Raw genomic sequence first — 21,892 nt, forward strand, 5'->3', positions numbered from 1 at the left:
ATGTACCACTCACATTGAATTTTCCCTTCAGCCTACAGGTCCTGACTCCCCAGCAGCAAGAGAATCACTTGAAGGAAGGAGGAAGAGGTTGCAAGATTTAGATACTGTCATTCTGGGGACACCCTTCACAGGAAACTGAAATTTCTAAACAGAAATTAGAGCTGATCCACCAAACACAAAGACAGAGCATCCCAGATGCTGGCAGTGTCCCAAGAAAAAAAGAAAATGGTCAAGGCCCAGGTGACTTTTGGTTTGTTTTATGCTTTCGTTTCTTTCCTAATGAGTTTGTAGAGGCCTGTAAAATATCAGTTCAGTTCATCTGAAAAGTATAAATTTGGAAAAGTAGAAGCTACAGAGAAATAAACTTAGACTCTGACCAACATCAGGCAAAGGAGGGTCAGAAATATATTGTTCTTGGGATTAACACTAAATTATTGATGTTGATCATAATATGTGACTGGGAATTCTTTGGCTACATTAGCTTTCAACTTGCATGTACTATATCTCTGGCCAACTCCAAAAGAATCATTGTAATTTAAATGTTATGTCCAGTTTTTGAGGAGACAGAAGTTCAGTTCCTTGGAGGATTTCAGTATTTCATGGGAGTTTTGTCTGAGTAAGTTTCTTTGATGTTTCTTCCTAGAGGTGATGTGGTGGACAGTATTCTCAACAGCAGCATTCTTATAGATGCATGTAAAATGAGACTAGTAGTAATAGTAGTATGAAAAGGCAGGCGGCTTCTGACTTCCTCTAACTTCAGGGGTAGAAGAGAGAATCACTATCAATATCAACACAAAGCTGATTCCTGTGAGGTGGAGGTCAAACATACATGCACCCTCCAAACTTTCTACCAATTCTGACACCAGCCATCCCTCCCACGGGACTCTCTGTTTCTCTGCTGGGTTCGATAATCGGTTGCAGTGGCCACACAGAACTCACAGACTGTACTCACAGTTGTGGGATTTATTAAGGAAGTAACAGGTTATACATAAGAATGGAATTTCAGAACACCTAATTATGCTCATGAGGAACTTGTACATAGACCAAAAGGCAGTCGTTAGAACAGAACAAGGGATTTGTTATGGATTGAATTGTGTTCCCCCAAAATGTGTGTCAGCTTGGCTAGGCCATGATTCCCAGTGTTGTGTGGTTGTCCTCCAATTTGTCCAATTTGTGATCTGATGTGATTTTCCTATGTATTTTAAATCCTGCCTCTTATGATGTTAATGAGGCAGGATTAGAGACAGTTATGTTAATGAGGCAGGACTCAGTCTATAAGATTAGATTGTGTCTTGAATCAATCTTTTTTGAGATATAAAAGGTAGAAGCAAGCAGAGAGACGGGGGACCTCATGCCACCAAGAATGAAGAACCAGGAGGGGAGTGCGTCCTTTGCACCTGAGGTCCCTGCACTGAGAAGATACTAGACCAGGGGAAGATTGATGACAAGGACCTTCCACCAGAGCTGACAGAGAGAGAAAGCCTTTGCCTGGAGCTGGCACCCTGAATTTGGACTTCTAACCTCCTAGACTGTGAGAGAATAAATTTCTCTTTGTTAAAGCCATCTGTTTGTGGTGTTTCTGTTACAGCGGCCATAAATAAGTAAAACAGGGATACTGTGTAGTTTAAAGTCAAGAAAGGTGTATGTCAGAGTTGTATCCTTTTACCATACTTATTCAATCTGTATGCCAAACAGATAATCCAAGAAGCTGGACTATATGAAGAATGCAGCATCAGGATTGGAGGAAGACTTATTAACACCCTGTAATATACAGATGACACTACTTTGCTTTCTGAAAGCAAAGAGGACTTGAAGCACTTACTGATGATGATCAAAGACTACAGCGTTTAGTATGGATATCACCTCAACGTAAGGAAAACAAAAATCTTCACAACTGGACCAATAAGCAACATCGTGATAAATCGAGAAAATATCGAAGTTGTCAAGGATTTCATTTTACTTGAATGCACAATCAACGCCTATGAAAACAGCAGCCAAGAAATCATTGGGCACATGTGCTGCAAAAGACCTTTCTACAGTGTTAAAAAGCTAATATGTCACTTTAGGACTAAGGTGACCCAACAAACCAAAACCAAACCTCTTGCCATCAGTTGATTCTGATTCATCTCAACCCTATAGGACAGAGTAGAACTGCCCCATAGCATTAAGGTGAACCAAGCCATGATATTTGCAGTCACCTCGTATGTATGCGAAAGCTGGAAAATGAATACGGAAGACTGAAGAATTGATGTCTTTGTCGTATGGTATTGGTGAAGAATATTAAATATACCATGGGCTGCCAGAAGAACGAACAAATATGTCTTGGAAGAAATACAACCAGAATGCTTCTTAGAAGGAAGGATGGTGAGACTTCGTCTCACATAATTTGGATATGTTACCAGGAGGGACCAGTCCCTAGGGAAGGGCATCATGCTTGGTAAAGTAGAGGGTCAGCAAAAAAGAGAAAGACCCTCAACGAGTTGAACTGATGCAGTGGCTGCAACAATGGGCTCAAGAATAACAAAGATTGTGAGGGTGGCACAGGACCGGACAGCGTTTTGTTCAGTTGTACATAGGGTCGCTATGAGTCGGAACTCAGTCAATGGCACCTAACAACAATAACAGCAGGTTACAGCTCAGGATCAGAAACAAAAGACTACAACTTGGGATCAGGATACGGAAGCATATAGGCAATGTCTTCCTTCTTCGGGTCAGTACAGCTCTCTGTCTTCTCTCAGCTCCCGCAGGACAGGCTCCTCTCAGACCCCTCAGGACAGGCTCCTTCTTTCAGCCCTCAGCCTGGTCTCTGCCCCGGTTGGTCAAATGTTGCAAAGTTCTTTAGCTCTGCCAGAAATTCCCTGGAGGAACCCCATTCCACTAGTAAGCCTCCTTTCTGAAGGTGCTCGGCCCTCTTGCTTCGTGGGTTGGCACACCTACGTTAGCCACTGGTTGGCATGCCTACTGTAGCCACATCGCTCCATAGGCCAGCAAGCCTGCCGTGCCTTCCTGTGCCAGTCTCCTGGTTCTGCTGCTGCCGTTTCTCTGCTGCTGGACTCTGCTGTGCTTGCCATTGCTTCTTGCTGTCTCACACCTTTTCTGGTGTTACAGTTCTCTGTCTTCTGGGTCTAGATGGTTCTCAGAGCAGGACCCCTGTTTAAGAGGACACACTCTGCTCTTGGCTCTTCTTGTTGGAAGTGAGCTCCCCTCTTTCACTTCTGAGATGGGCTCATTTTAAGCCTACTGGGATGGCAAAACTGACTAATCCACTTGTTAGGGTTCCATACGCCTTATTTGCATGGTACCACCCCCACAAGGATTTTATGTACCTTATTTACATTATTAGCAGGCTGTCTAGTCCCCTTGATGGGCCACAAGCACCTTATTTGCAAAATCCCACCCAGTCATTTCATAGGAGTCACAAAGACTTTCACTTAACCAAAAGTAGTAACATCAGAACCTGTTTAACTTCTGGGGGGATGATGACCAGGATCAGCCCCAAAGCTAATCCCTACGAGGTGAATGTCAAACATACCTCCACTCTCCAACCTTTTTGCCAATTTTGACAGTAGCCGTCCCTCCAGTGGCACTCTCTACTTCTCTTCTGGCTTTGATAATTTGTTACAGTGGCCACACAGAGCTCACAGACCATAATTACATTTAAATGGTTTATTAAGCAACAGGGTATAACTTGGGATCAGGATCAGGAAAAACCTGGGCGAAGTCTCCCTTCTTCAATGCAGGACAGCTCTCAGCTTCTCTTGGCCCTGCTGGCCTCCTCTCAACCCTTTCAAGACAGGATAGGCTCCTCTTGGCCCTGCCATCTGTTGCCACTGACTGTCCCGCAGGGTCTCTTCTGGGCCTGTCACTGCTGCTCTGCCCCTTCTTGGCAGGTTTCCTATGGCTATTTCATCCAGGGTCCCACATAGACTCCTGTAGCAATAGAGCAACCAAACTTTGAGTAGTCACAGGAGATGGACTGTACTCTTATGTGAGGGTAACTTCACCCAAATGATTGGGTGGGACTGTGCAAATAAGATAATTTGTGGCCCACCATGGGGATAGGTCAGTTTTGTCATCCCACTACGCTTACAGTGAGCATCCCAGAGGAGGGAAAAAGAGGATCTCACCACCACCAAGGAAGAGGAACCAAGAGCGGAGCATGTCCTTTGGACCCGGGATCCCTGCACTGAGAAGCTCCTGGAACCAGCAGACAGAGAGCTGTAACACTGAAGATGGCAAGAAGCAGCAGCAGGAGGGACCAGCAGGAGACAGTGTGGTGGGCTTCCTGGCCCACAGAGTGAGAAAGCTGAGTACCTTTGGGCAGGAAGCTTGCTGACAGAGTAGGGTTCCTCAGGGCACTTGGTGGAGCTAGATTTGCCAGCCCACGGAGCTAGAGCTGAATGCCTTCGGGCTGAGGCTTACTAGTGAAGTGGGGTGCCTCAGGATACTTACCAGCAGAGCTGACAGAGTTTTGTAACAGTTACCCAAGCAGGGCAGAGGACTAGGGCCAGAGAGAGGTATGCCTGCAGGCACAGCTGAAGAGAGGTTGTCCTGATGGAAGAACTATATCCTGAGTGTTCCTGAACCTGAATTGTATCCTGTTACTTCCCTAATAAACTCCATAATGGTGAGCATTGTCTGTGAGTTCTGTTGGGCCATCGCGATGAATTGTTGAACCAGCAGAGAAGTAGAGAGTGCCGTGGAAGTGACAGATGGTGTCAGAATTGGTGAAGATGGTGGAGAGGTAAGGCATGTCTGACCTTCGTCTCATAGGCATCTGCCTTGGGTTGTTGATCTTGATTCTCTTTCCCCCTTGTGAAGTTAGAGGTGGTCAGATGCTGCCCCCATACCATTTGTACACATGTGGACCTCCCCGACATGGAAACTTGCTTCATCAATACCAGACAGACAGAAATAACACCTAATACGTAATCTTATCACAGAATAACTTTGTTTCACCTTAGCACATTCTATTAGGTAGGAGGAACTAGTCCAGCCCATAGTCATGCAGAGGGGACAATCCAAAGGTCCAAATATGATGTTAGGGCTATCTTAGAATCTGCCTGCCACAAGTCTTTCTTTCAGTAAACAATTATTTTTGGGTGCAGTGTGAGATCTTTGGCTATTTCTTCTCCCCTCTCTTTCAGAAGTTATGAATAGGCATATGTTAATGTATAATAACTTAAAATATAAGAATCAGGACAGAGCCAATTCCTATGAGGTAGAGGACAGTATATCCCAGATTTCCACATTCTGCAAGCTACTGAACCACTCCTATCTCTGACACGGGCTATTCATACTCCCCTCAGTACTCTTTCCTCCTTCATTTTGGTTTGGCAATTTGCTGCAGTATCTCACAGAAATTACAGACTGTACTTACACTTAAGTGGTTTATTAAGGAAGTAACAGGGTACAACTTAGGATCAGGATCAGGATCAAAAGCCTACAACTCGGGATCAGAATCAAGGAGCACACAGGCAAAGTCTGCCTTCTCCTGTGTAAGACAGCTCTCTTAGCTCCTCTTGGCCGTGCAAACAGGCCCTTTTCTCTGCGTGCACACCCCCTCTCAGCTCTTAAGCCTCCTCTCAGTTCTCTCAGGACAGGCTCCTGTCAGCCCCCTCAGAACAGTCTACTCTCAACCCCCTCAGAACAGGCTCCTGTTGGCCCTGCTGTCTGTCACCACTGACTCCGCCACTGGACTCCTTCCAGGCCTATCGCTGCCGGCTCTGCCGCTGCGCCCCTTCTGGGCCTGTCACCACTGGCACTGCCAAATGGCCTCTCCGAGCCTCTCGCTATCTTCTGTGTTATAGCCGTTGGTCCATGTTACAGCGCTTTTAGGCGGTTCCTTGCCTCTTCTCTCTCTACTTCTTCTCGCCTTTTTTCTTTCTGCTGCTTCCTGCTTCATGTCTGAAAAACCTGTGGCATTGACTGCATATATACACAAACTCCTTGTCAGTTTCAAGGCATGACCTTCCTCGCAGGACCAATCCACTCTCTGTAGGCCATAGACAGTTAATTTGCATAGTAGACTATAGTCACTTCATTTGCATAGTATATTGACGAATCACTGCAATGTGCATACCAATTACAGGACAGGCTGCAGCCCAGGAGCAGACTAAAAGTTTCAAACTGTGGTGTTTACCACTTACCCAGGAAATGTAACAAACTCTCTGGGTTAGAAAACTAGGGCAAAGGTAAATCCTTGGTGCTTAGGGGAAAAATCTCAAACTTTTTTTTCAAAGAACCAAGGCAAAAGGCCACATAAAGGAACTCATTTCACCACAGGTAGACATTGTTGCTCATCCATGTTAACTAACCTCTCCTTTATTTTTTCTGTTTCTCTCTTTGCTACATTTTGGGTAATTTCATTTGTATATCACGGTTGACTAATTATCTCTTTAGTGTATTTGATATGTCTGATGAAGTGAGTTCCTTTATGTGGCTTATTGCCTTGATTCTTTGGAAAAACAGCTTGAGCGATTTTTCCCCTAAGCCCTGAGTAGTTACTTTTGCCTCTGTTTTGTATCCCTAGAGAGTTTGTTACTTTTGTCCAGGTTGGTTGACATTTCGTGAGTAAGTTGTAGTCAATTTGGTTTGTGCAGTATAGTGAATTACTTAATATGGCCCTTCTAGCCATAGTCTTTGTAATTCCCAATAAATGACTAGGTGGGACTATGTAAATGAGGTACTTGTGGCCCATTAAGGGGATTGGATAGTTTGCTAACGTAAATAAGTTGCATGGCACACTTGTTGGCGTGGGACCATGCAAATAAGGTATATGGAACTCTAATGAGGGGACTGGTGAGTTATGCCATCCTGCTAGGCTTAAAAGAGAGCCAGTAATAGAGGAGAGGTGGAAAACCTCACGGCTATTAAGAGAGAAGAGCAGGGAGTGGAGTGCATTCCTTTGGACCCAAGATCTCTGTGCTGAGAAGCTCCTGGAACCAGGAGACTGAGAGAGAGAACTGTAACAACAAAGATGGTGAAAATTGGCTGCAGAGAAACAGTGGCAGTAGAGGCAGCAGAAACAGGAGACCAGCAGGAGACGGTACGGTGGGTGGGCTGACCCACAGAGTAAAAGAACTGAGTGTCTTCGAGCAGGAGGCTTGCTGACAGAGTAGGGTATCTCCAGACACTTGGCGGAGCCAGGTTTGCCAACCCATGGAGCAAGAGAGCTGAGAGCCTTCAGGCCAGGGTTTACTAGCAGAGTGGGATGCCTCTGGGCACTAATTAGCTTAGCTCAAAGAGCTTTGTAACACTTACCCGAGGAGAGCAGAGGCCTGCCTGAGGGGCCAAGAGATCAAGGCCCAGGTAGAGGCCTGCCTGTGGCATGACTGAGAAGAAGCTGCCCAGATCAAAGAACTTTATCCTGAGCATTCCTAAACCTGAGTTGTAACGTGATACTTCCCTAATAACCATATATCTGTGAGTAGGGTCTGTGAGTTCTGCGTGGCCATTGCAATGAATTATCGAACCCAGCAGAGATGTGAAGAGTGTCATGGGAGGGATGGTTGGTGTTGGAATTGATAAAATGGTTAGAGACGAGGTATGTCTGACCTCTGCCATATAGCAATCAGCCTTGGGTCACTGATGCTGATAATGATTCTCTCGACCCCTCCTAAAGTTAGAGGAGGTCAGATGCCTCCACCACACCACCATTTTTATAGTTTGATACTTCCCGCCAGGTCCTAGGTTGCAGCCTATGCTGAGAAGTTACTTTTGCCCTAGTTTTCTACCCTAGAAGTTTTGTTATTTTCGTCCAGGTTGGTTGACATTTCCTAGGTAAGTTGTAACCAACTTGCTTTGATACATTCTGCCTGGCTGCAGCCTGCTCTGTGATTGGTATGCACCTTGCAGAGATTGTTCGAGGGACTATGCAAATGAGGTGAATTGTTGCCCAGCCATGCCTACTACGCAAGTGAAGTGTCTGAGGCCTACCAAGAGGAGATTTGTCAGTTTTATAGCCATGTCTTGAAATTAACAAGGAGTTTGTAGTTATAAGCAGCTAGCCCCACAGAGATTTGTCAGAACTAAGAAAAGCAGAAGGAAGAAAGGGGAAAGAAGAGGCAGAGAGAGAGTGGAGGCAAGGAGCCTACTAAAAGAGCTGTAACACTAGTCAAGGGCTGTAACACTGAAGACAGAGGCCTAGAAGAAGCCCTGTGGCAGAGCCAGAGGCAGCAGGCCTAGAAAGGGCCCAGGGGCAGAGCCAGTGGTGACAGGCCCAGATGAGGCCCAGGGGCAGAGCCGGTGGTAACAGGCCCGGAAGAGACCCAGGGGCACAGCCCGTAGTGACAGATGGCAAGACCAAGAGGAGGCTGCTTTCAGAGGGCCAAGAGGAGCTAAGAGAGCTGTCCTGCACTGAAGAAGGGAGACTCTGCCTACACGCTTCCTGATCCTGATCCTGATCCTGAATTTTAGCCTGTTGATCCTGATCTTGAGTTGTTTCCTGTTCCTTAATAAACCACTGAATTGTAAATATGGTCTGTGAGTTCTATGTGGCCATTGCAATGTATTATCAAACTCAGATCAGAAGTAGACTGCCATGGGAAGGACAGCTGGTGTCAGAATTGGTAAAAAAGATGGAGGGCGGAAGTATGTCTGATCACCTCATAGGGATCCGCCTTGAACTGACCCTGATCATTATGCCCCCTGAAGTTAGTTTCTGACAATGCTATTGATACAGCCACTATTCCTAGTCCCATTTCACAATATGCTGTTGGAAAAAACAGTGTGGAGGTGACATCTGACCATCTCTAACTTTGCGAGGAGGAAGGAGAATCTAGATCAATAGCTCAAGGCTTCTTCCTCCTCTCTCCACCATCTTTACCAATTCTGACACCAACCGTCCCTCTCGCAGCACTCTACTTCTCTGCTGGGTTTGATAATTCATTGCAGTGGCCACACAGAACTCGCAGACAATCCATGCGGTTATGGGGTTTATTAGGAAAGTAACAGGATACAATTCAGGTTCAAGAACGCTCAAGATACAGTTATTCCATCAGGACAGCCTCTTCCCAGCTGTGCTCGCAGGCACACCTCTCTGGCCTTCCGCCTCCGCCCTGCTCAGGCAAGTGTTACAAAGCTCTTTTAGCTCTGCTGATAAGTGCTCCGTGGGTCTACAGTCCTAACTCCACCAAGTTGCCCAGAGGCACCCTACTCTACCAGCAAGCCTCCTGCCCGAAGGCACTCAGCTTTCTTGCTCCACGGGCTGGGAAGCCTACTGTGCCATCTCCTGCTGGTCTCTCCTGCCTGTGTCTCCTGCTGTTTCTCTGCCAGAAGCTTCTCGCTGTCTTCAGTGTTACAACTCTCTCTGCCTCAGGCTTCTGTTTCCAGGAAGCTTCTCAGCACAGGGATCTCGGGTCCAAAGAACATGCTCTGCTCTTGGCCTTTCTTCCTTGGTGGTGGTGAGATCCCCTCCTTTCTGCCTGTGGGGTGGCTTATTTCAAGCCCAGCAGGGTGGCGAAACTGACCATACCTTTGGTGGACCACAATTACCCAATTTGCACAGTCCTACTCATTCATGAGTTGGGGAATTATGGAATGCACAAATTCAGAATAGTTTATTATGATTTTGTTTCTCTATAAGACATTAAAAAAACCACAGGTTGGTAAATACAGCAGCCTATATAGAGGAAATGAACAGAACATCTTTCCCCACATTTCATTCATACAACGAAATGGAAAATACTTTGTTAAACAGGATCCTCTTAATATAGGAATCACTGACATTCAGCGACGTGGCTGTGAAGTTCACCTGGGAGGAGTGGCAGCTCCTGGACCCTGCTCAGAAGGACCTATACTGGGACATGATGTTGGAGAACTATAGCAACCTGGTGTCCGTTGGTGAGGACAACTCTCCTGTCATTGGCTTTTTCCTTTCTCAGCTGCTGAAATCTTTGGAGTGTCTGTGGTGCTCTAAAATGGCAGATGATCAGTCCACTCTCTGGCTCTAGATAAGTGGGTATATTCTTCTGATTCCTAACAGAAAAAGCACTAAATTGTACGTTTGAAAATTGTTTTTTCACAAGTACAACATTCTGCAGTCTTCATAGACCCAAGGCCAATTTGGTGAGTCTAAGATTTTGTGATTTCCCATAAACAGGGTGTCAAGTTAACAAGCCAGATGCACTCTCCAAGTTAGAACGAGGAGAACAACCATGGACTATACTAGACGAAAGTCATAGTGGAATCTTTTCAGGTGAGCAAGGGAAAAGCGGTAAAGGGGGAAGGCTGTGGAAGTCCCATTCAAGTGAAAGGTGTTAAATCTGTGAGGGATTTCTGAGTATACATAAAAATATCTCCGCGTATCCCTCTCCCAGTGTGAGACCTCTTTTTTTATTTTTCCTATGAGTTTTTGTTGTTTGGTGCTGTTGAGTCGGTTTTGACGCATAGCAACCCTATGTACAACAGAACGAAACACTGCCCGGTCCTGCACCATCCTCAAAATTGTTATGCTTGAGCCCATTGTTGGCAGCCTCTGTGTCAGTCCATCTCCTTGAGGGTCTTCCTCTTTTTCACTGACCCTCTACTTTACCAAGCATGGTGTACTTCTCCAGGGACTGGTCCCTCCTCATAACATGTCCAAAGTATGTGACACGAAGTCTCGCCATCCTTGCTTCTAAGAAGCATTCAGGCTGTACTTCTTCAAGACAGATTTGTTCGTTCTTCTGGCAGTCCATGGTGTATTCAATATTCTTTGCCAACATCATAATTTAGAGGCATCAATTCTTTTTTGGTCTTCCTTATTCACTGTGCAGCTTTTACATGCATATGAGGGGATTGAAAATACAAAGGCTTGGGTCAGGCGCACCTTAGTCCTCAAAGTGACATCTTTGCTTCTTAACACTTTAAAGAGGCCTTTTGCAGCAGATTTACCCAATGTAATACATCGTTTGATTTCTTGACTGCTGCTCCATTGATTGTGGATCCAAGTAAAATGAAATCCTCGACAACTTCAATCTTTTCTCCATTTCTCATGATGTTGCTTATTGGTCCACTTGTGAGGATTTTTGTTTTCTTTATGTTAAAGTGTAATCCATACTGAAGGCTCTGGTCTTTGATCTTCATCAGTAAGTGCTTCAAGTCCTCTTCACTTTTGGCAAGCATATCACAGGTTGTTAATGAGTCTTTACGTATCCTGATGCTGTCTTCTTCATATAGTCCAGCTACTCTGATTATTTACTAACTGTACAGGTTGAATGTTGTTATTGTTAGGTGCTGTTGAGTCAGTTTGGACTCACAGAAACCCTATGTACAACAGAACAAAACACTGCCCAGTCCTGCACCATCCTCATGATCGTTGTAATGCTTGATCCCATTGTTGCAGCCACTGTGTCAGTTTTCTTGTTGAGGGTCTTCCTCTTTTGCTCTGATCCTCTACTTTATCAAGCATGATGTCCTTCTCCAGGGACTGGTCTCAGCTGATAATAGCATGTCCAGAGTATGTAAGATGAAGTCTTGCCATCTTCCCTTGTAAGGTGCATTCTGGCTGTACTTCTTCCAAGATAGATTTGTTCATTCTTTTGGCAGTCCGTGGTATATTCAACATTCTTCACCAACACCATAACTCAAAGGCATCAATTCTTCGGTCTTCCTTATTCATTGCCCAGCTTTTGCATGCATATGAGGCGATTGAAAACACCATCGCTTGGGTCAGGTGCACTTTAGTCCTTAAAGTGACATCTTTGCTTTTTAACACTTTAAAGAGGTCTTTTGTAGCAGATTTGTCCAGTGCAGTGCGTCTTTTGATTTCTTGACTGCTGTTTCTATGGGTGTTGATTGTGGATCCAGGTAAAATGAAATTCTTGACAACTTCAATCTTTTCTCCATTTATCATGATGTTCTTTATTGGTCGAGTTGTGAGGATTTTTGTTTCCTTTATGTTGAGGTGTAATCCATACTGAAGGCTGTAGTCTTTGATCTTCATCAGTAAGTGCTTCAAGTCCTCTTCACTGCCAGCAAGCAAGGTTATGTCATCTGTATAATGCAGGTTGTTAATGAGTCTTTCTCCAATCCTGATGCTGTGTTCTTCTTCATACAGTCCAGCTTCTCAGATTATTTGTTCAGCATACAGATTGAATAAGTATGGTGAAAGGATACAACCCTGACGCACACCTTTTCTGACCTTAAACCACAACAGTATCGCCTTGTTCTGTTTGAATGACTGCCTCTTGATCTATGTACAGTTTCCTTGTGCACAATTAAGCATTCCCATTCTTCACAATGTTATCCATAATTTGTTATGATCCACACAGTGGAATGCCTTGGCATAGTCAATAAAACACAGATAACCATTTTTCTAGTACTCTCTGCTTTTATCCAAGATCCATCTGACATCAGCAGTGATATCCCTCATTCCACATCCTCTTCTGAATCCAGCTTGAATTTCTTGCAGTTCACTGTCGATGTACTGCTGCAACCATTTTTGAATGATCTTCAGCAAAATTTTGTGTGTGATATTAATAATACTGTTTGATAGTTTCTGCATTCTGTTGTATCACCTTTCTTTGGAATCAGCACAAATATAGATCTTTTCCAGTTGGTTGCCCAGGTAGCTGTCTTCCAAATTTCTTGGCATAGATGAGTGAGCACTTCCAGCGCTGCATCCATTTGTTGAAACATCCCAGTTGATATTCTGTCAATTCCTGGAGCCTTGTTTTTTCGCCAGTGCCTTCAGTGCAGCTGGGATCTCTTCCTTCAGTATTATCAGTTCCTGATCATATGCTGCCTCCTAAAATGGTTGAATGTTGACCAATTCTTTTTGGTATAGTGACTGTGTGTATTCCTTCCATCTTCTTTTGATGCTTCTTGTGTTGTTTAATATTTTTCCCGTAGAATTCTTCCATATTGCAACTCAAGGCTTGGGTTTTTTCTTCAGTTCTTTCAGCTTGAAAAATGCCGAGCGTGTTCTTCCCTCTTGGTTTTGTAACTCCAGGTGTTTGCACATGTCATTATAATACTTTACTTTGTTTTCTTGAGCCACACTATGAAATCTTCTGTTCACCTCTTTTACTTCATCATTCCTTCCATTCCCTTTAGCTACTCTACGTTCAAGAGCAAGTTTCAGAGTCTCTTCTGACATCCATTTTGGTCTTTTCTTTTCTTCCTGTCTTTTTGATGACCTCTTGCTTTCTTCATGTACGATGTCCTTGATGTCTTGCCACAACTCATCTGGTCTCCGGTCATTAGTGTTCAACGCGTCAAATCTGTTCTTGAGATGCTCTCTAAATTCAGGTGAGATATATTCAAGGTCGCACTTTGGCTCTCATGGACTTGTTCTAATTTTATTCAGCTTCAGCTTGCGCTTGCATATGAGCAGTTGATGGCTCTGTTCCGCAGTTGGCCTCTGGCCTTGCTCTGACTGATAATATTGAGCTCTTCCATCACCTCTTTCCAAAGATGTAGTCAGTTTGATTTCCTGTGTAGTCCATCTGGTGAGGTCCACGTGTATAGTTGGCATTTATGTTGGTGAAAAAAGGTATTTGCGATGAAGAAGTTGTTGGTCTAGCAAAATTCTATCATGCGATCTCCAGCATCGTTTCTATTACCAAGGCCATATTTTCCAACTACTGATCCTTCTTTGATTCCAACTTTCCCATTCCAATCACCAGTAATTATCAAATCATTCTGATTGCACGTTCGATCAATTTCAGAGTGCAGAAGTTGGTAAGAATCTTCAATTTCTTCATCTTTGGCCTTAGTGGTTGGTGTGTAAATTTGAATAATAGTCATATTAACTGGTCTTCTTTGTAGGCATGTGGATAGTATCCTATCACTGACAGCATTATACTTCAGGATAGACCTTGAATGTTCTTTTTGACTCTGAATGCAACACCATTCATCTTCAAGTTGTCATTCCCGGCATAGTAGACCATACTATTTTCTGATTCAGAATGGCCAATACCACTCCATTTCAGCTCATTAATGCCTAGGATATCAATGTTTATGTGTTCCATTTCATTTTGGATGATTTCCAATTTTCCTAGATTCATACCTTGTATATTCCATGTTCCAATTATTAATGGATGTTTGCAGCTGTTTCTTCTTATTTTGAGTCTTGACACATCAGCAAATGAAGATCCTGAAAGTTTGACTTCATCCACATTATTACGGTCGACTCTACTTTGAGGATGCAGCCCTTCCCCAGTCCTATTTTGAGTACCTTCCAGCCTGAGGGGCTCATCTTCTGGCATTATATCAGACAGTGTTCTGCTGCTGTTCATAAGGTTTTCACTGGCTAATTCTTTTCAGCAGTAGACCTCAGGTCCTTCTTCCTAGTCTGTCTTAATCTGGAAGCTCAGCTGAAACCTGTCTGCCATGGGTGACCCTGCTGGTATTTGAATAGTGGTGACATAGCTTCCAGCATTACAGCAACACACAAGCCCCCACTATACAACAAACTGACAGAAACGTAGGGTAGACTGTGGCTAGAAAAGCCATATTAAGTAATTCACTGCACCACGTAACAGGTACAACATGGGATAAAGATCAATTTGGTGGTAACAGGATACAACTCATGAGACACAGTAAAGTTCTTCAACCAGGACAGCTTCCAACCAAGATGGCTCTCAGCTCCTTCTCTCACAGTGCTTGAAGGCAGGCAGCCGTTCTCTTGGCTGTGTCCACTACCGGGCTTCGCTGGGCCCCTGCCCTGCTCAGCAAGTGTTAATAGCTTGGCTCCACAGACAAGTAGTCGGAGTCACCCCACTCCACCAGCAAGCCTTCTGCCCTGAGGTGCTTAAATCTCTGTCTCGTCCACTGCTGCTGTTTTGCACCATCTCCCACCGACTTCGGTGTTACAGCTCTTGACCTGTATTACAGCTTTTTTAGGAGTTCCCTTCCTCTCTATGTGCCTCTGAAAACAGCTGTCAGGTTGGCTGCTTTTTATAAGTAAGTCACTCAATTCTATTGGGTGGTTTTATGCACCCTATTTGCATAGTAAACTAACCAGCCATCTGTAAGATTGAGGCCCAGCCAATCATTTTTGGCAGAATTATAAACCCAGGGCCAGAAATGCCAGAGCAAACCATTGCAGTACAGTTACATAAAGGAGCCTATTGCACTACTGCAACTGGTACATTTATTAATTGTGCTAACTGCACTAAAAAGAGGGAAAGTAGAGCAAATCCTGCCTTCATTGGTAACTGTGGTATGGATCAGCATGAAACCAATTCCCACTTTCCCATGTTTCCATTGTTGTTGCAAGGCACCTATGTGGCAGTTTCTCCTCCCTGGCCACGCGTAACCAAATCCCCTCCTCCTTGACTGGCCAGTGCAAGGTTTCTCTCATCCATGGCTGCCCAGGGCCAGGTCCTCCAATTCCTGGCTTCCTTAGGCCAGGTCTTCTGTGCCCTGGCCACCCTGAGCCAGGTCAAAATACACAATTTAGAAGAATGCACTCCTTCTTATCAACTTCCTGGCAGCCACTGTCTGATATAGCCACCCTGAGCTTTGTCAGAATTTCCAAGTTAGAATGATTCTGTCCTGTAACTACCAAAAGGGCACATACCAAACCTGCAGGCTCATTGCCCCCTTTGGATTCATTAATTCTTTAGAAAGCCTCAAAGAATTCTTGGAGAGTAGCTATACTTACAGTTCAAGCCAAACCAAACTGATTACCGTCGAGTTGATTCCAACTCTTAGCGACCCTATAGGACAGAGTAGAACTGCCCCATAGGAGTTTGCAGTGTGGTGAATTACTTACTATGGCCCTTCTAGCCACATTCTTGGTAACTCCCACCAAATGACTGGGTAGAACTATGCAAATGAGGTGCTTGTGGCCCACCAAGGGCATTGGATAGCTTGCTAATAATGTAAATGGGGTGGGACCATGCAAATAAGGTATATGGAACCTTAACGAGGGCATTGGTTAGTTTTGCCATCCCACTAGGCTTAAAATGAGCCATCCCAGAAGTGGACCCAGGGGACGTCACAACCACCAAGAAGAAGAGATGGGAGAGGAGTGCACCAGGATCCCTGTACTGAGAGTCTGCTAGACCCAGGAAACAGAGAGCAAGAGCTTTAACACCGGAGAGATGGTGAGAAGTGGCGGCAGCAGAGGCAGCAGAACCAGGAGATAGCACGGTGGGTGTGCCAACCCATGGAGCAAGACAGCTGAACGCCTTTAGGCAGGAGGCTTGCTGACAGAATAGGGTGCCTCCGGGCATGTGGTGGAGCTAGGTTCGCTAATCCACACCAAAAGAGGTGAGTGCCTTCAGGCAGGAGGCTTGCTGACAGAGTGGAGTGCCTCTGAGCACTTAACTGGCAGAGCTAAAGAGCTTTGTAACGTTTGCTTGAGCAGGGCAGAGACAAGGCTGAGGGGCCAAGGGCCAGGGAGAGGCCTGCCTGAGGAAATGCTGAGAAAAGGCTGCCCTGATAGAAGAACTGTATCCTAAGTGTTCTTGAACTTGAATTGTAACCTGTTACTTCCCTAATAAACCCCATAACTGTGAGTATGGTCTGTGAGTTCTGTGTGGCCATTGCAATGAATTATTGAACCCAGCAGAGGAGTAGAGAGTGCCGTCAGGGGTGAGGGTGGCTGGTATCAGAATTGGTAAAAATGATGGAGAGAGGAGGCTTGTCTGACCTCTGCCTCATAGGAATAAGCCTTGGGCTGTTGGTGTTGATTCTCCTTCCCCCTTGTGACGTTAGAGAATGTCAGATGCCTGTGCCACGCCATTTCTACAGGTTTCCAAGGCTGTAAGTCTTTATGGAAGCAGACTTCCAGATCTTCCAGGGGAGCGGCTGGTGGGTTTGAACCACAGACCTTTGAGTTAGCAGATGAGTGCTTAACCACTGCACCACCAGGTGGCTCCTCATATTTACAGTTAGCCATTTAGTATAACCAGAGAGGACAGAAACGAAGAGACATCTCAGGCGTGGTCTGGGAGAGATCCCAGATGACACTTCCGTTGTCTCAAAGAACATCTACTTTCTCCCATGCATGAATGTTCTCAGCAGTCCAGGCAGCCTGGAACTTCCTTTTACATGGTCTCTGCTGGCTTCATTTTATAGTCAGGATTGGGGCCTCATTGCATAGGCATCATCAGTTGAAAAAATGAATGTGCATCATTGATTGCATCAACCCCCCTAACCTCTTCGGGTTAGGTAACATATATCTGTGTAGCCCCCAGTCATTTCCACACATTCTAAAGTGTTGCCTGTTATAAAAAATAAGGGCACCTCGATTGTTGGAAAAATCCAAGGGCCGTCTTTCAAGGGAGGAGCCCTGGCGGCACAGTGGTTAAGCACTCAGCTTCTAGCCAAAATGTTGTGGTTTGAACCCACCAGCTGCTCTGTGAGAGAAAGATTATAGTCTTGGAAACCCTATGTGGCAGTTCTACGCTGTCGTATAGAGTTGCTATGATTCGGAATCAACTTGATGACAATGGTTTGATTTTTTTAAAAAATCTTTTGAGGGACAGAAGACAAAAGCGAAAATGAGTTCTTAGCCCCATACTAATTCTAATTTTTTTCCTTAGTTCATTGTAAATATTACCAACTGTATTCACTTCAGTCCCTCGGTGGACTTTTCGATTTCCAAAGCTCTAAATGTTAGAATGATCAAACCCTTGGTGTTCATCTGTACATGTTCTCTGAACATGATTTTATTCTGTTCTTTATCTTTAAGTCATGTTTAAATACTAAAGTTTTCCAAATTGTTACCTTCAGTCAAGATTTATTCATCTTTCAGGTTTCTTTGTTTCTGCTCTTGGATATGTAATAACGATCTTGAAGTTGATATGCTTCAGAATGTTCTCTTGAACATTCTATACATCGATGATATTTTTTTATCTCATTAAAAGACACTACCATACTACCCCATGGCTCAAGCAAAATACTTAGCAGTAACCCTTTATTCTTCACATTCTTTACCCTACTCTGGCAACACTGAATTCATCAGTGAGCCTTCTCTTCCTTCAAAATGTTATCTTCATTTCCTCCACCCCTTGCTGGCCCTTTCATGAAAACTACTTTTCACAATCTGCAGCTACTTTCTTTGTGGCTTTTCTTGCTGTTTTTCAGTAGTTTACCAAACAGAACGTAAGCTCTGTAAACATAAGAAATATGTATTTCCAATACCTTTACTATGTACGTGTGAAAATTGTTTTCTCCCAAATGTAACATTCTGCATTCTTCACATACCCGACTATGCCTGGTGAATAGTTGTTTTACAGTAACAATTCGTGGAGTGAATGAATTTATCCTTCACCAATTAGGATCAGGAGGCCCTCAAACTCCCGTGGTCTGTAGGTCACAGTGACTTGCTTGTATTTCACATTCTCAGCATGTTTTTCAAGGCCTTAAAAAGCAACCAAATCTGTATTCATTTATTATGTATTATCTAATTTTGTTTCTACACTAACTTATTTTACTGTTTAGGTTGTTTATATTGTAGTTTTATCAGTGTGGAATGAACATTAAGTGTGGTGTTTTATTTGCACTCAGAGGGTTGTTACTAAAGATCCACCTTCCATCAATGCATTTTTAAATGGCTTCATTCCAAAACAAAACAATGAAAGGTTCATTGTTCTTTTCTTTCCTAGAAATCCAGAAAGTTGATGATCATCTGCTTGGGCACTCACAAAATGAAAGCAGGGTGGACAGCATGGAACAGTGCTGTGAACATAATGCATTGGAAAATACTGTTCATTGGCACAAAACTCATTTTCCTTTAAGAGAAAATCATACTATGTTTGACTTACATAAAAAAGCTGTGAAATCAAATTTAACTTTACTGGCACTCAACCAGAGCAGAAGCGATGAAATAAAGAACTCTGCTGAGCTAAATGGAGATGAGAAAACCTTTCTCCATGATGACCAGGAGCAATTTTGTACTGCAGTGAAATTCCCTGAGAGTCAAAAATCCAGCAGCACAAAGTCCCAACTCATTCAGCATCAGAAAACTCCCAAAATAGAGAAAATGCATGTATGTAGTGAATGTGGGAAAGCCTTCATCAGGAAGTCTTTCCTAACCAATCATCAGATCATTCATACAGGAGAGAAACCCTATAGATGCAGTCTATGTGGGGAGACCTTCTTTAAAAAGTTCAAGCTCATTGAACATTATCACACAACTCATAAAGGACAAAAACCGTATAAATGCATGGATTGTGGGAAAGCCTATCTCCATAAATCACTGCTAAATAAACATCAGAAAACTCATATGGCAGAAAAACCCTATATATGCTGTGAATGTGGGAAAGGCTTCATCCGAGAGATGCATCTCACTATTCATCAGCGAACTCATTCTGGAGAGAAACCCTATGTATGTCATGAATGTGGAAAAAGCTTCATCCAGAAGAGAAATCTCACTATTCATCAGCTAACTCATACTGGAGAGAAACCCTATATATGCCGTGAATGTGGAAAAGGCTTCATCCAGAAGAGAAATCTCATTATTCATCAGCGAACTCATACTGGAGAGAAACCCTATATGTGCAGTGAGTGTGGAAAAGGCTTCATTGAGAAGTCATCTCTCATTATTCATCAGCGAACCCATACTGGAGAGAAACCCTATATATGCAGTGAGTGTGGAAAAGACTTCATCCAGAAGAGAAATCTCATTATTCATCAGCGAACTCATACTGGAGAGAAACCCTGTGTATGCAGTGAATGTGGAAAAGGCTTCAACCATAAGGGGAATCTCATTGTTCATCAACGAACTCATACTGGAGAGAAACCCTATATATGCAGTGAATGTGGAAAAGGCTTCAACCAGAAGGGAAATCTCCTTATTCATCAGCGAACTCATACTGGAGAGAAACCCTGTGTATGTGGTGAATGTGGTAAAGGCTTCATCCATAAGGGAAATCTCATTATTCATCAGCGAACTCATACTGGAGAGAAACCATATATATGCAATGAATGTGGAAAAGGCTTCAGCCATAAAGGAGATCTCACTGTTCATCAGCGAACTCATACTGGAGAAAAACCCTACATATGCACTAAATGTGGAAAAGGCTTCATCCAGAGGAGATATCTCATTATTCATCAGCGAAATCACACTGGAGAGAGACCCTATATATGCAGTGAATGTGGAAAAGGCTTCAACCAGAAGTCATGCCTCATAGCACATCAAATATTTCACACAGGAAAGATGCCCTTTTCATGTAGTGAATGTGGAAAGTCTTATTCCCAGAAGTCAAGTCTCATTAGACATCAGAAAATTCACACAGGAGAAAAACCCTTTCAATGCAGTGAATGTTGGAAAGCCTTTGAAACAAAGCAAGAGCTCATTGTGCATCAAAGATCTCATACAGGAGAGCCAACGTATGGCTGCAATGAATATGGAAAAGCTTTTCCCTATGCTTCTAACTTTTATTCACATAAAGGAAGTCACAAAAGAGAGAAGTGTATAGATTCAGTCAAGGTCGAAGACCCTTCCACAGCTCATCACAGTTCATCACATATCAGTGATCTCATGCAGGAGAAAAGCCCAGTTAATACAGTGACTATGAAAATGCCTTCTGTGGCAGCTCAGACATCAGTAAACATCAGTGGGCTCCTAACTAATAGGAACATAGTCCTTGTGGGACAGCCTGTTGCCAGATGTGAACCCTCAGGAGATAACAGAGAATTTGTACAGGAAAGAAACCTTATGGATACAGTGAATGTGGTAGTTCCTATGAATGCAGTGAATGTGGTAGTGCCTGTGAATGCAGTGAATGTGGTAGTACCTTCAGTGTCCAATTGTATCTTATTTTATGCCCCACAAAACCCGTAGGATAAACTCAGATACATTCAGCAGGGACGAGGATTGAGCAAAAATTTCTACCTCATTGTATAGCTACAGAGTGTATCCTGAGGGAAATCATATGAGTGCAGAGACTGGGAGAGCCTGATACACACATCCTATGTAAATATGAGCTTTGAAATTGAGACATAATCTGATGCTAACACAAACACATACACATCAGTTGTGCCAATTGAATGAAAATCTGAGCTAATCTCTGTGGAGAAAATAAATACCATGAATTTTTAAAACAGAAAAGATCATCGGTATCTGGAATGTTGCTATAAATGCAAAACCACATAGGAGTTGGTGGGAAAGGCACAATACTGAATTGATGGGATATGGGGCACATATATATCAGTTCAGTTTCTTCAGATCAGTATGAAAGATTTTAACCGAAAACCAGATTGTCTACCATACATAATAGAAGTTTATATTATGTAGAGGAACCTATGAAACTATTGTCTTACACTGAGTTTACTCATTAATGTAACAAATATTTGTCACATACTGCCTTTGTATCTGGCCCTGTTTCCAGGAGCTGAGGATAAGTGGTGAAGAAAAAGCCCATGCCCTGTTGGAGAGAGCATTGAGTTGAATCATATTCAAGTGGAATGTTGATACTCCCACTAATCTAGTCAAAAGATGCAATATCTGTATTAGATGAATATGGAATTATTGTTACAAGGGGTTTAGTTAGAAGTTTTAGGAATTAGAAAATGCTAAAAAAAAAACTCTTAAAACAATTTCTTGTCAAAATCTGGTTGCCATAGAGATAATTCCAGCTTACAGTGATCCCATGTATGTGACAGTATAATTGTGCCCCCTAAGGTTTTCCGTGGCTGATTTTTCACAAGTAATTGCCAGGCCTTCTGAGATGCCTCTGGGTGGATTCGAACCTCTGATCTTTTGGGTTAGTAGGTGAGTGTGTTAACCATTTGCACTATCAAAGGACTTTTAATGATACTTAAATAGCCTAGGAAACAGTTATTTTTTAATGCCCACATCATATCTCAACAGGTAGATTATAAATTCCTTGGTAGTTTCTGTGACTATCCCAAAGTTTTAAATTCGTTGACAGTTTTTCTGAGTATTTATGCCGAAGTAGATTATAAATAACTTGATAGTTATAACTCATGACTATTTAAATTTTAAAAA

The 21,892-nt window shown here is 43.4% G+C and overlaps 1 protein-coding gene across 1 annotated transcript; it reads left to right on the forward strand.

The window, feature by feature from the left end:
• The first annotated feature begins 210 nt into the window (after nt 1-210).
• LOC101350216 (zinc finger protein 432-like) lies at nt 211-20,491 on the forward strand. The gene is given in 5 exon segments (XM_023736483.1): nt 211-240; nt 9,717-9,843; nt 10,103-10,198; nt 18,546-20,185; nt 20,187-20,491. Coding segments are annotated over 5 exon segments (2,052 nt in total). The 5' UTR covers nt 211-225; the 3' UTR covers nt 20,361-20,491.
• The last annotated feature ends 1,401 nt before the right edge of the window (nt 20,492-21,892 follow it).

The sequence above is a fragment of the Trichechus manatus genome, unplaced genomic scaffold (genome assembly GCF_000243295.1).
Source record: "Trichechus manatus latirostris isolate Lorelei unplaced genomic scaffold, TriManLat1.0 scaffold00087, whole genome shotgun sequence".
In the NCBI taxonomy this organism is placed as follows: domain Eukaryota; kingdom Metazoa; phylum Chordata; class Mammalia; order Sirenia; family Trichechidae; genus Trichechus; species Trichechus manatus.